At 36.5% G+C, this 17,255-nt stretch overlaps 1 protein-coding gene across 8 annotated transcripts in view; it reads right to left on the bottom strand.

Annotated features, from left to right (window-relative positions):
• The window catches only part of SLC4A10 (solute carrier family 4 member 10), a 169,235-nt gene that overhangs the window by 135,789 nt on the left and 16,191 nt on the right, over positions 1-17,255 (bottom strand). Inside the window, exons 1-2 of one of the 8 annotated variants that reach the window (XM_083840792.1) lie at positions 2,766-2,961; positions 2,490-2,530 (exon numbers count right to left, since the gene is read on the bottom strand). The exons of the other annotated variants lie outside the window; for them this stretch is intronic. Of the exons in view, the coding sequence (XP_083696918.1) occupies positions 2,490-2,529 (40 nt within the window). The 5' untranslated portion in view covers position 2,530; positions 2,766-2,961. Of the gene's footprint in view, positions 1-2,489; positions 2,531-2,765; positions 2,962-17,255 lie in introns of those variants that run through there. 8 annotated transcript variants of the gene reach the window in all.

Genomic DNA, 17,255 nt, shown 5'->3' with positions numbered 1-17,255 from the left:
AAATTAGCTTTTAATTTAAAAGGATAAGAATACATCTGACCTAAAGAAATCAGATAAAGAGACTCAATTAAATAATAATCAAGCATACATTTTCTGTTCATTCGTCAGCAGGATATAACCACATAAGGAGAGAAAAAAAACTTCCTTAATGTGTGACATAGTTTAAAAAGTCAATCTTGTTTTTCTTATCAGCAAGGTTAGAAAATGGAAATCAAAAAAGGTACTGCAAGGATTTACATAAGGCACTAATAATTCAGCAAGAAAATTAAACTGAGTAGTATTTTTGAATGGTCGTAAATAAATTGCAAAAATAAGGGGATAGAGTTAAATATACACAACATTCTCAAATGTCATTAAAAATTAATAAGCATGAAAATCACTTAAAAAAAAAATCTCCATCTTCATAGTTCATCCTCTAAATTTTATAACGGAGTGCTGGGGAATATGCCAGAATATCTGCTACTAATGTATCAGAACAATTACTGTTGTGATTCTTCCAACAAAAAATTACAACTGTGATATTTATAACACTGAGCCTAAATATAAGTAAGCCTCCAAGCAAAAATACATTATTCAGATGATAAATGTCTTTCACTACATTTTTGTCATTTTGTTCTAATAACAGTTGCCCTATTTTCAGAAATTGTATATCGTTCAGCCTTAACAAGTCTTTTCCAGAGGGAGAAAGACTATTAAATTTATTTTCTAATCATAACTAGTTAGAGAAAACTCTGTCTCCTTAAATGAATATAATCCTTCGGCATGTAGAATCTTTTTTATTTTAAAGCTTTGGTATTTATACTATGAAAATGACCATATTTTTCCCAATGCAAAGAATAACGAAGCCAACGTTTCATGCCTATTTTGAAACTCTAATCAATTAACTGGTGTCAAATTATGAACAGCAAAAAAATCACAATCACCTAAAAAAATCCAATTATGAGCAAGATATGCATTTAAAAAACAGATACTAATAAATTGGAAACGTTTCCAATTCAAAATTTCTATTCCGTCATTCCATTTCAAAATTTGACTAAAGTCAACTTATTAAACCTAATACTAAGCCTACTTATCCACCTACATAGGTTACAGTACATGCAACCAATGATGCAGGGGTGCTATCCTCCTTTTTTGCTATCTATCTCTTATAATCCTCATTTAGTCCATCCTGAACATCCCAGGCCCATGACCAATTTCTTCAACATATTTGCAATCAATGTCCAACTCTTAACTAGAGATCCTGATCCTAAAGAAATAGAGCATATTTACATGAAATACTGAATGGCACTCTATGAACAGTGTAAAGGCTTCACCATGCTCTCCTAATGCAGGTCACTAAGTATTTGAGACAGGGGTGGAAAAACATTTTTTTCTGGAGAGAACCTGGTGTTTGGATGAACTTCCACAATAAATCAGCTAAATCCTGATTTTTTAAGAAATTCTGCAGTGGGGTCTTGTTTAACTAAAGCCTTTCTTCTCTAAAAATGATGGTCATAACACTATACCTCCGTATGTAATAAAACCCTGCCAACAAGAAACATACTGCAAAATTAAATTAAGAAAAAAAAAAAACTTACAGGAAGGTATGTACAGAAAGCACTCAAATATTATGCTGTAAAACTAAAATTTCAGTCAAGTGTCAATTACTGTAGTAACTGGATGAAGTTCCATGACAATTAATTAGACAAATTAACAAAAAAAAAAAAACCTCCAACTCTCATGTAATCCATTATGCAACCTTCCCAATGCATTATATAACACCAAGAAACCTCGGCAATGCACCAGCAATTCTATCTTCTGCATGGTGCCATGCAGGTCCACCAGCAAGTCCAGCTGTGATTCACTGGGGTGAAATTATTCACCTTGGAAGTGGAAGACACCTGTTCAAGTGCTCTCACAGCTGTTGAAGAGAAACTGCCACTAGATCACTCATGCTTTAAAAGAGTACTCTAAGGTAAAAAACAGTCATGCTACTTTTTTCTTATTTAGATTAGAAGTCCCAAAAATTTTAGAAACATCAGAACAAATTGTAGCAGCAACTCTATGATTATTTCAGTGGTATGAACTGAAATTTCCCTACTCCTCATAAAGAATAAGAACTATGAAATACAGATGCTAATTGACTAAAATTTTAAGTCTCTCAGATTGATCCATTCTGGATATAGTGAACCAGAAGACATTCTCACACGAGAAGTGGACACTCCAGAGTGCACTTGTATTTTAGTCTACGCCCATCTTTGCTACCTCCAACTTACACATCTTCATATACAAAGAAACAAATGAGAAAGCAGTTTTTGTTTGTTTGTTTGTTTTTAATGAAAACCAGTCAGCAGAAAGTATCCCATTAGAGCGATCACAAAGAAAATGCAGTTTGAGAACAGACTCATTATTGCTGAAGGGGACAAAAGCTAAAATGTACCTAGAGAAGCAAGCATCTTTAATCATTTGACTAACTAAACGCACTGCAGACTTTGCCACAGGCACCTTACCTCTGTAGCCCTCTCCAGGTTCTGCCCTTTTGTACTGCATCCTACGCAAAGCAGATCAAGTTAAGACAAAACAAATACGAACATTATTTAAATGAGCTTGTAGGAAATTCTAGTTTAGTAGTTTATTTTAATATTGTTTTGCAGTTAGATCGTTAGGTATTTTCCTAAACAGAGATCTATTCTCATTGCTTAGTGTAACACTGGAAGCATACTGAGTTTAACAAGAGCAAATGCCAGATGCTGCACCTGGGACAGGACAACACCGGCCATACGTACAGACCAGGGGATGGAAGGCTGGAGAACAGCCCCACAGACAGGGATGTGGGGGTTGTGGTCGACGGCAAGTTGAATGTGAGTCAGCGGTGTGCCCTGGCAGCCAAAAGGGCGTCAGGCCCAGCACTGCTAGTGGTCAGGGGAAGGGACTGTCCCGCTCTGCTCCGGTGCGGCCTCACCTCCAGTACTGCATGCGGTTCTGGGTGCAAGAATATAGGAAGGACATAAAACTATAAGACAGCATCCAAAATATGGAAACAATGATGGCAAACGGTCTAGAGGGCAAGACATATGAGGAGCAGCTGAGGTCCCTTGGTTTGTTCAGCCCAGAGCAGAGCAGGCTGAGGGGAGGCCTCATGGCGGCCTGCAGCTCCCTCACGAGGGGAGCGGAGGGGCAGGCGCTGAGCTCTGCTCTCTGGGGACAGCGACAGGACCCGAGGGAACAGCATGGAGCTGGGACAGGGGAGGGTCAGGCTGGGTGTTAGGGAAAGGTTCTTCACCAAAAGGGTGGTCGGGCACTGGGACAGGCTCCCCAGGGCAGCGGTCAAGGCACCGAGCCTGTCAAGAGTTCAAGAAGCATTTGGACAACGCTCTCAGACATAGGGTCTGAATTGTGCAGTGGTCCTGTGTGGGGCCAGGAGCTGGACTCCTTGTGGATCCCTTCCAACTTGGGATACTCTACGATTCTATGTAAACTACGATAAAATATATCTAGTCGGTTGTTAATAGCCAAGAGGATTCAATGCTTGCTTATATAACTCCTTAGGCGACAGTATATTTATTAACATTTTTTCAGTATTAATTTTCCATTATTTTGTCAGAAAATTATTACATTCGTTAGATTTTTTAAATTCAGATAAAGTGCCTGGGAATTTAATTCAGTGAAACTACTATGCTAAACCTAATCTCAGTAGGAACTTCCATGAATTTTTGACATCTAAATGTCTTTGAAAATGTGTACAAATCCTTTAAATTTCCAGACTTAGTAATTCTCATCTTCTCCAATATATTCCATGTATATATTTGGATGAAACGCTTTCTTGCTTTTTCAACTCCCAGCTGGATTCTCAACTTTGAATGAATCCTGAATTGACCCATCAGTCAGCTCTATCACACTTCTACATCTGCAAGTAATACAGTCCTGGTTTAGCTGGCTGAAAGTACAGACAGCTGAAGCAGCACAAAACCCAGTGATTAGGATCCTGAGTTTGTAAGTTAATTTCAGACTGCTGCTGTTGTAGCTGTCAGCTGTCAGGGTTAGAAAGCCAATATTGTATAGGACCATATGCACAATCACACCAAGTGATAACCTACTCCTGATGGTGTATCATAACGGACAGAGAGAGAACCAAAGAAGAGGAAAACAAAAAACAAAATGGAAACAATGAAGATGTTAGCATATTAGAACAGGATGCTATTACACATTTGTGTAAGCTGTAAAATTATTATAGAAATACCTGTGCCGGGGGGATATGATCCCATTTTCAGCTTTTAATAATAATCTTGGGCAACTCCACTGGTTTCAATCAAGTTACAAAGCATTGTACCTTCCCAAGTAAAATTTGGACAAGGCTTACTATACAGATAAACAAAAACTGTGTATGAAAAACTTCTACAGTCTGAACATTTCTTTGTTCTAGATTAGATCCAAACCTAGAGACTGAGTTTGAAATATTCTTAAAGATTTCTGTGATATACTTAAGCCCAAATATCTAAACCTGAGCATTAACCTTTAAAATAGAACTCAGGCTTGGTTTCTCAGCATAACACAATCCAAAACTGAAAAACTAGTTCCTCAATCCTGATACAGAGAATATTTTCTTAGGTTTCTTTCTTACTGATGTTTCAACGTAGGATTTAGTCTTACCTAGTCCTACAAGGAAGATGTTTCACAAGCATCTTTATACTACAGGTATTTGCATTCAACTTTTTATCGTAGCACCTCTGCACACCATTATAGACGTTCCTTTTAAATATTTGCAGTGGTGTAAGTTGAAAACCTGTTTTCATGTCTCTCCTGATCCATCTAAAAGTGTATGTGAAACAACCATCAATTTTGCAGACAGTGGTACTCTCAAATAAATTTGGGAAAAAAATACATTGCTCATTTTCCATCATACTAAGTTTTCCTGCCTCTGACAAACACTTACTAGGAGTGTGCATACCGCATACCTACACTGCTTGATTCTAGAGACCTGGATTCTCTTATGTGAAATTGCAGAGTAAATGGAGAGACAAAAAAAAAAAAAAAATCATGATTTCGGTATCCAAAGACTGAAGCATCAAAACTTTCAAAACAATGAATTTTCTAACTCCCGGAAATGTTGCAATATTGTTTTCACATTACAACAGGCACGTGTTGTCACCATTCAGGTAATGAGCTCTCTTTGCTTGCCAAAGCACGCAATAAAGATGCAAAGAGAGCGTGCAGAGCAGCAGCAAAGGGACAGACTAGATGCCATCTAGGGCCCATCAGTCGGATTATACGTAGCTAGTAACCCAATGAATCAACAAAGTGTAACAGTCTATAATTAATACAATTAAAGTGAAAGCACTGGGCATCCATCATCAGCTCCTACACTGGCTCTCCCAGGCTCAGTGGCAGCCTTCTGCCCTCCTTAGAAGTTCATAACTGAATCTGTAAAAGAATACACAGCTACTCGCCCATTGTAAAAACCAAGTGCTTTGCACGTCCTGCCAAGCTGCATCTTATAAATTGCTTGGCAACACACTTACAGTGATTGCTGAAACTATTTGAAAGCAATCTGGATTAAAAACTCAGATCTGTGATGACAGCCAGAACAATGACATTAACAAAACTCTAAAGATTCGGCAAAGAAAGGTGCTTTGGAAAGGAGGACAGCAGTTCACAAGCCTGTGAAGACGTTTGCATTTACAGAGCTCATTTGCTTACAAAGAAATGAGAACGTGTGGACAGAGCAGGAAGTTACCCTTCCTTTGCTACTGAATTCAACAGGAGCACACTCTGATAGACCTCCCCAGGTTGACGTTGCCCACTGCTAAAACAGCAAACATTTGACTAGTGCTACATTTTCTTATGTTTGGAATCCCTTGATCAGGAATATGTTTCTCCTGAAATATCCATTCCAACAACAACAACAACAAAAAGAACTGCAACTGACCAGAAAGAAAATGAACCCTTTGGCACAAGGAAGTAAAGACAGCGCATGAGTAAATGACAGTACAATGATCCAACTCATTTTGGATCAGCTGCTATTTTAAATGAGCTCACCTACAGAGGACCAGGTGGACTGCCATTGGTAAGGGCAAACAATTAGTTCTCTTTCCACAAAATCATCAAAAACATTTAAGACATAACCCATCACTGCCAAGCTGACAGTGACAAAAGCTATTTTATGGACCCCAGGAACAAAATCAAAAGCAGAACTGCAGAAATCTCTGAAATCACAAGTGTTTTTTCAGGCTGCCCCACTACTTGGTTCCTACTAATATAAGTTAAAAAAAAAAAAAGGAACTAGTAAATGGTCTTTCTTCTGGTGTTCAGTCCCACTTTCTGGTAATCAGCAGTTTAAAGTTTTCCTAAGCTGATCATTGCATCAGTTGAACTAGGATCATTGCGCTTAATTACCTAATTCCTTTTTAACCTATTTATACTTATGGCCTCCATAATATCCTACATCACTCCAAGTTTTACACTGCAACTCTACGCATTGCGAGAAAGTGCTTCTCTCTCTTTTGTTTTTGTCTTACTGATCGATAATTTTAATTGAACATCCCTATTTCTGCTATAATGAAATAGGATTTTTTTGGTATTCACTTTTCTTTACTTTTCATATCCTGCCTCCTGAATGACCTCATTTCCAGAACAACTCCAAAGTTACAGAGCTTCAATTTGAACACAAACTATGTCCCCACTAGCAAGAAACACTGAATGACACGACTTCAAAGTATGTTTCAGAACGTACACTCCTGAAATTGAAAGTTCAGGCCTCAGGTTGCCAGCACTCGGTGCTGTCATCAATGACATCATCTGAGACCACTCTCAGATGGTGACTGGCACTACCATAAGAAAGCTGTGGACTGGCTAGATAGCATTTAGTATTCCACTTTTTTCTTTTTTCAAGAAAAAATAAATACAGAGAAGGCGCTCTGGCAAGCCCTCTCATATCACGTCCACATCAGCAGCCACTAAACTCACCTCCTCTTTGAACGCAGGCATACAGTGTGTGAAGAACAAGCAACAGAACAGCAGGAAGAAATGCCTGAGTAGGGCATCAAAAAGTGGCACAATCTGGACAATGAATATCATGGACAGCAGAGAGAAAAACATCCCAGGGAGAGATTAAATTTGTTACAGAAAAGGTTACTAAGAGACAGCAGTAACACCTAAAAATCAGGACTTTGGCTCAAGAGACGAGACTAAAAGAAGCACACATAGGACGATTTGGGATTGTCACGCCTGATATTTTCACATTTTACATCTTTGCCATAAGAGATGAAATCTTGCCTATTATATTTTTACCTTCTAAATAAAAATCTAGAAATCTGTTTTCTTGGTGTTGAAGCTACAAGATTGCAAGATTATGACAGGAGCAGAAATTAGCAATAATGACTCGATACTGAATTTTCTTCTTTTTCTTTTCTCCATTTCTTGCTCTTTACATTATTCTCAACATGCATGTTTTGGATTTCTCATGTTCATAATCCATCTGTAACCTTAGCACTTCCAAATGATAAAAATTTCTCTAACACTTGTATTCCTATCCCTTCCAATCACGATATCTAAAATGAAACACTTAAAAATTGAGACTTTGAGAAGGAATTCTGCTACTGACTCTGGATCAACTCATTTTCCCACTCCTAATAAGTAAAAGATTTATTTATTTATTTATTTTAATTCTACAAACATTTTTAAAGGCACTTGTGAAAGCTGCTTTAAAGCTTAGAGTACTGCAATAAATCTCAGTGTAATTTTGCACGCCTTGAAGAAATTTGGTCATTAGAAAATGCTGAGTACCTGCTATCTCAACGCAAAGCCTGGTTTTAGATAATTCAAACGTAGTATTACCAGTACTAAAGCACCAGACATTTAAGGGAAAAAAAAAAAGGCCAGACACTAACACTTAATTGTAATGCTGACATAAAAACACACATACGAAATCAATTTTGTTGCAGACAACTGAACTCAAAATAGAAGAAACTTCTTACACATAGGCCTAAAATATTTTTAACATACATCTCCTATCAATTTTGTCACCAAAATTATGGAGCATTGATAAGGAAACCAAAAGAAAACTTATACAGTCTTGGACACTGCAAACAGTTGACTGAATATTTGCCACCACACAGATATTTTCAAAAAGATTTCCACTGGAATGAAATAGATTTTCATGGTTTTATATATATGAACACAAAACCACACCATTTCTTAACATACAAGAAAAGCCTGTTGGAAAAATACTAAATGGTAGCAGGAACATAATCAGTTACATTGTGGATAAAATAAAATCAGAATCCCGAAATCACTCAAAATAATTATAAATCAATATTATTTTCTACATAAAATGTAACCAGCAGAAATAAACCCACTCTTTTAATAATAAAATCATTTAGTAAAACCTATAACTGTAAAGCATTATCAATGCTGCATTACAGTTTGCAGACTATTTATCAATTCTTTTCTTTTTGTTCAAGATGATCTTGCCAGATTTATTTTAATGACATTCTTACTTTTCAATGAATATTCATGATGGAAGTACTATATAAACAGTTATTTCTGCAATCATCATGAAATGAAAAATTTGAGACTCAATGATTAAGTTTAGCAGATAACAGGATAACAGTATCTGGATTACAGTATTTAAACTAGATTAATCATAATCCTCTAGAATTTTTTAATTTCATAACCATAAAACAGCACTTCCTCTAATCCATAAGATTTTCTATTTGTTCTATCAAGAAAATTAAAAATGTTACTAGACTAAAAGACTAGATTTAGAAATAAAAGCACAAGCTAAAAGGTGTTTTTGAATTCTCTCAATTCACAATTCAGAATTATTATTTTGTACTCTTACAGCTAGTGTTTTATATGATGACAGTCATAATGGTTATGCTGCAATAGCTCACTAAGTTCTGGGAGCAATCAGGAGAATAACAATCTAGAGAAAAGAAGTATATTTTATTATTTTTGTATTGCCTGAAACCCATTTGCAGTCAAGCCAATAAGGAAGTTTACTATTAATATTTGCAGTGTCATAGCGCCTGAAGCAGCCAGTCACAGACCAGGACCTCTTCATGACAGACCCTGAATCCACAAAACAAAAACATGATTGTCATTCCAAAAGGTTCACACAAGTTTTTGCCTAAACAAATAAACAAAAAAAATCAGTTATTTATAGTAGTTTATTACAGTGTGGGTAAGATGCTGTGTTTGTTCTTGAGTGATCACAAGCACAGAGCAGATTTTATCAAGGCTAAACCCACCGTGCATTTATGTCAGAGCATGCAACTAAGGAACTAGAAGAGAAGGCTCTGATGCTACCTACCTTGCAGTGATTTTTTTTTTCTGTAGAGCCATCGTTTGTATGCAAGACAAGGAAGAACAGATAGACACAAACATGAAATAACGAAAAGCTTTTGGTCAGTGCCACAGGTATCAATCTCAACAGCCTAAAAGTCATCAAGAACGGGTTTTATAGAAATTATCTTTTTCTAATATTGTCATCAACGCACTACTCAGCATTTTTATGTGACACCTTCCTCTAAATACCAGACCACTTCTGGAGCAGTAATTCCTAGACTTTAAGATCAAAAAAATGGTTTCAGCACAAGACTGCTTTCCCACCAGACTTTCTCAGATCCTCCACTGATGCATCATCAAAACCTGTATTCGAATTAACCAAGACACAGAATGGGCACAAACATACACAAGACTGAATTGTACATGCCTGCGTGACTGACATAAGAATAAACAAAAGTCAAACAAAAAAAAAACTTATTGTAGATTTAGATGATATTTAAATATCATCCATCTTACCCATTTCAGTAAAAAACTTATACCAGACACCTTCACTTTTATATTTCCATATTTTTAGAAAAGATCTTTGAAGAAGCATCCACCTGTACTATCCAGCTTGTTTTTTCACAGACATACATATACTAACAACTTTCATATTTATGGATAAATCTGGGGAAAAAGAAAGGGGGTGGGTTGCTTTGGATTTGTTTTTTTGTTGTTTTTTTATTTATTTATTTTTCAGCTGAAATGTATTGGGGATTGTGAGCTACAATTCTGTTACCATGCACATCTCAAGTAAACCATGGGATTTTGACTAGGTATAGAGACCAGTTTCACCAACCATGCTATGTACTCCAATCTGTGCACTTGTGGAAGATGTCTGAGCTTTATGCAGGATAGACAACCTTTCTCCCAATAGTAGCAACCAAGCATATGTTTAGTTATTTTTTTTTTGGTAGGTTGGTTGGGATTTTTTTTGAAGTTAGGAAAGGGCAGCCTGGGAAACTGCTGCCTCTTCCCTTAAGTACTCTCTAACCATTTGATTTTTCACTAAAACATTTTTTCCATCCCTTGCAGCTTACTTCTCTACAGACTCCATTCCACCTTGCTCGTGTCCCTCCAAGTTAGTGACATATACTGCTCCAATTAGTAAGAAAAACAACTTTACTGATAACGCAAGATATGGTTTGCTAGATTTGTACCAACTGCAGCATATAACGTGTGAAGAATATAAAGTGCAAGCCACAAAACCTTCAGAGCCTGCATCAATCAGAGCCTCGCAGCACAGGCATCAAGGAAGTTTTGTAAACACCTTCCTCTTCTGAAAGAGAAGCATCTTAAACAGAATAAAGAACCTTTGAGAACAAGCGGCTAAGCTATCCTCTCTACTTCCGAACATTTCCAGTTGACGGACAATTGCAAGTCCTGCCTTGTTCTCATCTCAAACACTTCTTTACTCATCTTCTCAGCATTTCCTCTGGTGTCATAAGTTTTTAAGGTAACTAAAAGTCCACACAAAAAAAAAAAAAAATGGCTTTCACTACAAAGTCTATCAGTCCAGACAGGATGCGCACCCATAGATTTAATTTTTATGCTTGCTGTTTTTTTCTTCAAAAGTTTCTTTTCTTCTATAAAAGTTACATTAGAATTCCTTAACCTTTTCTTCCAATACCATTTCTGAGCAAAGTCCTGTGCATTACATGGGTTTTCAGTGTGGGGAAAACCTCCACAGTAGGGTTTTTCCTGAAGCCATTCCTCTACAAGATGGGGACTGTGGCAGGTCATTCCAAAAACATGAGGTAAGTTTGATTTTAATGGAGAAAGCAAGCTGAATGGTTACAGGGGAAAGAAAAATCCTTTTTATGAAACATAAGCATGAAGACTGCTGCACTACTTATTATTTCTGAAAACACGTTAACTTATTCTGGATTCATCCAGATGCTTCTCTCAAAAAAGATAGGGAATTCACTTACTGTTAGAATTTGCACATGAAGAGATTCTCAGACAAGTATGATACATTGCTTTGAGTGCTTTTACAGCTCATTGCCACATTTAATTTCAAAAGCTATTATAATGTTGCAATAAAAACAAGTGGACATAGTTATGTATTTCACTGTAACACAATCATTAAGACGAGAAACAGAACGATGTGGAAGCTTTCTAAAAGGTAATTTTATAGTCAGTGAAGTCTTACGTTCGAGTATTTTAATCATCTTTTCTAATGAAGGGAAATGATGCCAGTAACTGAAGGAGATGGGTAATATGGGTTATAATCTAGAGTTATGAACTTTTCTACACAGAAGTGGAGTGAATTCTGAAAAAGTCTCAGAACACAGCACAGCTGCAGAGACAACATAAACATCTGTATTGATGATGATACCTTTAGAGCTTATACATTGTAGTATGTCAGAGATTTTTGCAGGGGGAGGAACAACATTTTCTTATTCTATAAATTCATTTAAAATATCTATCATATAATATCCCTTCAGTCAGCACAATAATGCACTGTTCTAGGACATTCTTGTTTTATTTTGGTACTTCCCTAAATAGGTCACAAAAAATGATTAAAAGAAATTCTTAAAGCACGCTAATTTTTCCTGAAAAGGGATATAGGTTAACTACATTATCGTGAAATGAAAGGGAGGAGGAGAAGTACACTTTCCCACAGGCAATTTGAGATTATCATTTTTGGTACAGTCTTCATACTACAGAGTAGACCAGAAGAATGTATCCTCCTCCATATGAATTTTCAGATGATAAATTTACAGTCTTTGCAGTTTTGCAATAATACGCATGAGATGCTGCAGTGCGATCTCACAAAAAGATGTTCTGCATTCCCCACAGATGATACCAAACTTCCTCACCTTGAACTTGGGCAGAATTGGTGAGAATTTTTTCGTTAATATGGGCAACAGTGATTCAACCATTTTCCACATGTTATTCAGCAATTCTTGGAGCAGCATATCTGTAAGGTCAACCTTGAACCTCAGAGTAAAGAACAAATCTCCAGAGCAACTGAGTGGCTGATCTTGCCACTCAAATTCTCATCTTATTGTTACCATCACTTAATTGCAGATCAAACGAAAAATAACAACCTCCTATGTTTAGCAGAGCATATAATTTCTGGAGTTGGCTGAAAGCTCAAGGTTAACTTCTGTTTTACAGCTGTTGTAATAGGCTTTGTCTCATGACATAAGCAGATGAATTAATTCAACAAGAATGAGAACGATGTCTTCAACTCTACCAAATTCAGCCTTGAAAAAAAAAATCGTATCTCTAGTCACAGTTAGACTTTACTGATTGCCGCATGGGAATTTTGGCAATTTCCTCAAGCTGGTTTTAGACATCATTATACTGCTTGATTCCAAATAGAAAGCTTTCATACTTTTCTGTGTTTCCAGTATACTTTAAAAAAAAAAAAAAATCTAACTCTTAACTAGTGAGGAAACACACAAATTTTTCTTCAGTTGAATTTTAATAATACTATTGACAGGGTTCTGTTTGGCTCCTGGAAAATTGTCAAAGATATAGACAGACACCGAAAACAAAATCCTCCTCCCGGAAAAAAAACACTCCAGGACAAACTTACTCTTATAGATAGAATTTTTGGTCTGATCAGAGTTACGAGAGACAGTAGGATCTCACCCTGGAATTTATTTATTTTTTTCCTCCCCTGCTTGGTTTTACAATGAAAATACAGCTTTACGGAATGAAACAGTTCCACCTTAGCTTTCAGAAGCCTGATGTTTCAGTCCACTAAAAAAATACAAACTTGACAATTTTACTGAATCTTGTAAACACTGAGCACACCAAGATAATGCAGTCCTTTTTTTCTCAATTTGTATTCTATTATCATAAATCTAATTATTCAAATTTATCAGTAGCTTTTTCATGAATCTGAAAATTAAAATCCTTGAGGAGAACCATCTTGCATTATTTTTATTCCCCTGTGGATTCTATTCTTTGATTCTATGAAGAAAAGATACAACAACCACAAATTAGTACCAATAAAAAAATCCAAAGCAGTTAGGGTCTGATACACAGTCTCCCCGATTGTACCTTTATTTCTCATCCATGCCTACAACGCTATTAAACATCCGTAACACCACAAAATTGCAACAGAGCTCTCAGTGTTTCACTGGGAGAGATCAGACATAAAATCTCATTCTTGGTGATAGATTCTGTATTTCTAAAATAAAACTCTTGAACACTTTCATCTGTTGAAAAGGAAGTTTACATGTACATATGATCTTCCTCTCTGGAATTGACATGGCATTTACTATTGAATTTAATTACATAGTTTGCCAGACTAATTATAGTTTAAATATCTATTTTCCATTTGACAGAATCTAATAGCAGGGTTTCTTTTTTTTTTCTTTCTTTCTTTCTTTTCTCCATCTTTACATAGTTTCAGTGACTAAGAATGCCTCTAGAGAAAATCTAGCACAACTGCTAGTGACTGTTATCTGGAACAACTCAGAACAGTGGCTTCAGATCACTTCTTAACTTACATTTTGCCTCCTTTTAGTGCCAGTTTCCCAGAAAAGGTATAAAATGAACCTAACCTCTCAAAAAAAAAAAAATGTGTAGCATTTTTGAGCATGACAGCTACAAATTGATTGCTCCCAGTGAAACAAGTCCTGGAACTTCTTGTAGCTCCACCAGCGTGGACAGACTCCTAGGCTCTTTAAAAAGTCAACAGGACTGCATAAAGGCTTAAAAATCTGTGTTTAGGATTGTAATTTTGCAAAAAGAAATACACAAATAATGTACGATTTTGTATTTCTGTATGGTTTAAAAACATGCTTGGTTTTAAAGCCTGCTTTTGATCACAAAATTTGTTGACTGTTAGGTACCCATCTTTTTAATATGCTCTTTGAATGTGCTTATAATGAATGTAATTGAAGACACAGATGGACTTAGCTTATCTGAAGGTACGAACATTTATAACCTAGATAAACTGCTCCCATTTCCTCTGTTTGCAATATAATATATAATCCATCTAAGAAATAGTATTTCCAAAAAGACAAGAGGGAGCCGTTGTCACAGAATGATAGGATTGGAAGAGATCTCATGAAGCCTTCCTGTCCATCACCCAGCCCTAAGCAGGGATAACCGTGCATGCTTCTTTCCTGACAGGTATTTGTCTAACTTGTTACAGCTGAGTAACAGAGACTGAACACATATATTAGGCAATTTGCTCCACCATTTCATTATCCTTAAGCACAGGACAGTTCTTCTTAACATCCTTTCAATATTTTCCCATAACTGACTTCTTCTTAGAAAGAAACTCTTCTTTTTTGCAGCATCTGCAGCCTGTTACGCACTAAAATTTTGTCTGCCTTTCCATCTTCTGGCTAGGGAGTCCCAGTTCCTTCAAATCTTATTTCATATTTTTTAGTCTCACGATGCTTTTTACTGTTCTTCAACTGCCATTCTTTTCTGGAAGCACTACACGTAACACTGTAGTAATCAGTTAAGACCTTACAAGTGCCAAATATTATCTCATGTATCTGGAGACTCCATTTCTCCCTAAATATGTTAATGATGACTTTCTTTGCAGCAAGTTCTTGCTCTGTTTGATTAAAACTGAGAACTTGCAAATCCTGACATATCTTTCGCATCTCATCTGAATTCTAAAATCTATTTGTAATTAACCTCTCAACGCCTCATAAATAATTACTTATACAAAGTGAAAAGGCTCCAGTGGGTGGCCACAGAAATTAGCAAACATAAGGACGAATCAGGATTCATGATCCAGTTTTGTCCCAGCTATACAAAGACGTGAACTGGCTTTCCACCTGTTCCTCCATTTCCTTCCCTGTGCCATAACCAAATCAATCTCATGCAACTTAATCAGTTCCCTCTTTCTTTCCATTCCTCACTTCTCCAAGTTTGCACAAATCTCTCCATGCTCCTTTTTATTCTCATCTCACCCTCCTTACTTTAGGCATTGGAATAGGCTGCCCAGGGAAGTGGTTGAGTCACCATCCCTGAAGGTCTTTAAAAGACATTTAGATACAGAGCTTAGTGATATGGTTTAGTGGAGGACTTGTTAGTGTTAGGTCAGAGGTTGGACTAGGGGATCTTGGAGGTCTCTTCCAACCTAGGTGATTCTGTGATTCTGTGACTTCTTTGCATCTTTTGTAGTAACTGCATCTATTCTCTTTTACCTCAGCTATCCTAACGGACAACTTTGTAGAAGCAGGGTGGATTTCAATCATCTTTAAATATCTAACGCTTATTTTTTGTTTCATAAGAATACCTTTTAAACTTCCCTAAAAATTGCGTTGAACACATTCAGTTGTTGGCTAAGTTGGACAACGTACAAATGCCATTACTATCACAAAGGCAGCCACAATTACATGATTCTTCGAAAGTTTTGGGGTTGTTTGTTTTAAATACAGACCTGAAGACATCTGTTACAGTATATTACTGAAATGAAAGGAACATGTTATGCCCTTGGCTTTCTGTTCTCTTATCACATACATAAATAGTTGTTCAAGACAATTTACAACAGATTAAACTTTTCTTCACCTGCTTAAAACCTCTCATCCCCTGAGGTTGTAAACATTACTTGTTTAAGAAGCACTAAAAGATGTTGATGGAAGTATTTTGTTTTAAAATTGATTCTGTATTTCTTCCAAATAAAAAAGTAGAAAGGGAAGATGCAATTATTAGCAGAGGAAATGGAAACACATACTCAACAAGTAGAAATTGTGCCAACAACTCAAACCAGGCAGAAATGCATTAAAGCAGAATGATTTCCACATAGTATTAATAGTTTTTCTTGGTTTTGCACAAATATATATCAGGTTGCCGATTATTCTTAAACGGTAATACCACAGCACACCATGTGATTCAGAGAAATCTTTTTTACTCATGACACTGGCAAATAAAGGTTTTTCTGTGGTTGTTTTTGTTTGTTAGGAAACAAAAAAAAAAAAAGAGCCCCTGATTGTTACTTCATTTCTTTCTCACATTTTCTGGGGAAAAAAAAAATATTTTCTCTTTTCACTCAGAACTTGGAATCAGCCAGTAAGAGAAAAAATACCCAAAGCAGCAACTTAATTCTAAATTTATAGTTATAGTTAGGATTTTAGGGTTTTATTTTCAATGGTGCCATTATCTCAGTACTCTTGTCTTGAAAATGTAACGCTGCCTCTGTAATTTTCCAAAGGAACCACAACATTCAATAAAAATACCTTAACTGTTGCTATAATGCTAAATTTTGGGGAAGCGAACTGGGAATTGGTACCGTTAAACAAACTGTTGGGTCAGGCTCTGCCATCGGCTCTCATAATGAGCAATACACTTCATCTGCAAGTCTCACTGGAGGTCCCACTCAGCATTAACAAAAGCAAAAGAATTTGGCCTGTTACTGTCTGTAGCTTCCCACACTCACCTGCTGCATTAAAAATAGCTACTCCCCAAGATCTCGCTATACCATTCTCCCACATACACAGGCCTAACTAGCGATAGCTGTGTGCCATTTGCAGCAGCGACTGGAGTACTGGGTATAAACAGCATCTACCTACTATAAGCATAGTACACAAACATGTGTTATGTGTATCTGTGGACATATATCAGCAATGTTATGCATTAAGGTCTTATACCTACTAAAAAAAAGTCCTTGAAAAGACTGAGTGAGGAAGGAGAGTACATGAACTCGGAATGGAAGAGTTAGTTTTGTTTTACGTACATGGGTTTTACTGTTACCACTGTCTTCAGACAACACAGGAAAGCAATTTGTTATGCATAAACATAATCAACAGAAGTCTCCACACCACATCTATGCACACTTATGTATGTGAGAAGCACCAAACCCCTGTCAGATAACAACCCCATTTTGAAAGCCAGTGTTGATTTGCATAACAAGTGAGTTCTGGAACCAACCAGAAGAAGTAAACAGTAAAAACAGCTTTTGATACAAATACACTGTCTTAAGTGACAACTTGCAAGTCAGTCTACATGTATTGAAGTATATATAAATA

This window comes from Anser anser (genome assembly GCF_964211835.1).
Source record: "Anser anser genome assembly, chromosome: 6".
Taxonomy (NCBI): domain Eukaryota; kingdom Metazoa; phylum Chordata; class Aves; order Anseriformes; family Anatidae; genus Anser; species Anser anser.
This window is presented reverse-complemented; position numbering and strand designations above follow the sequence as displayed.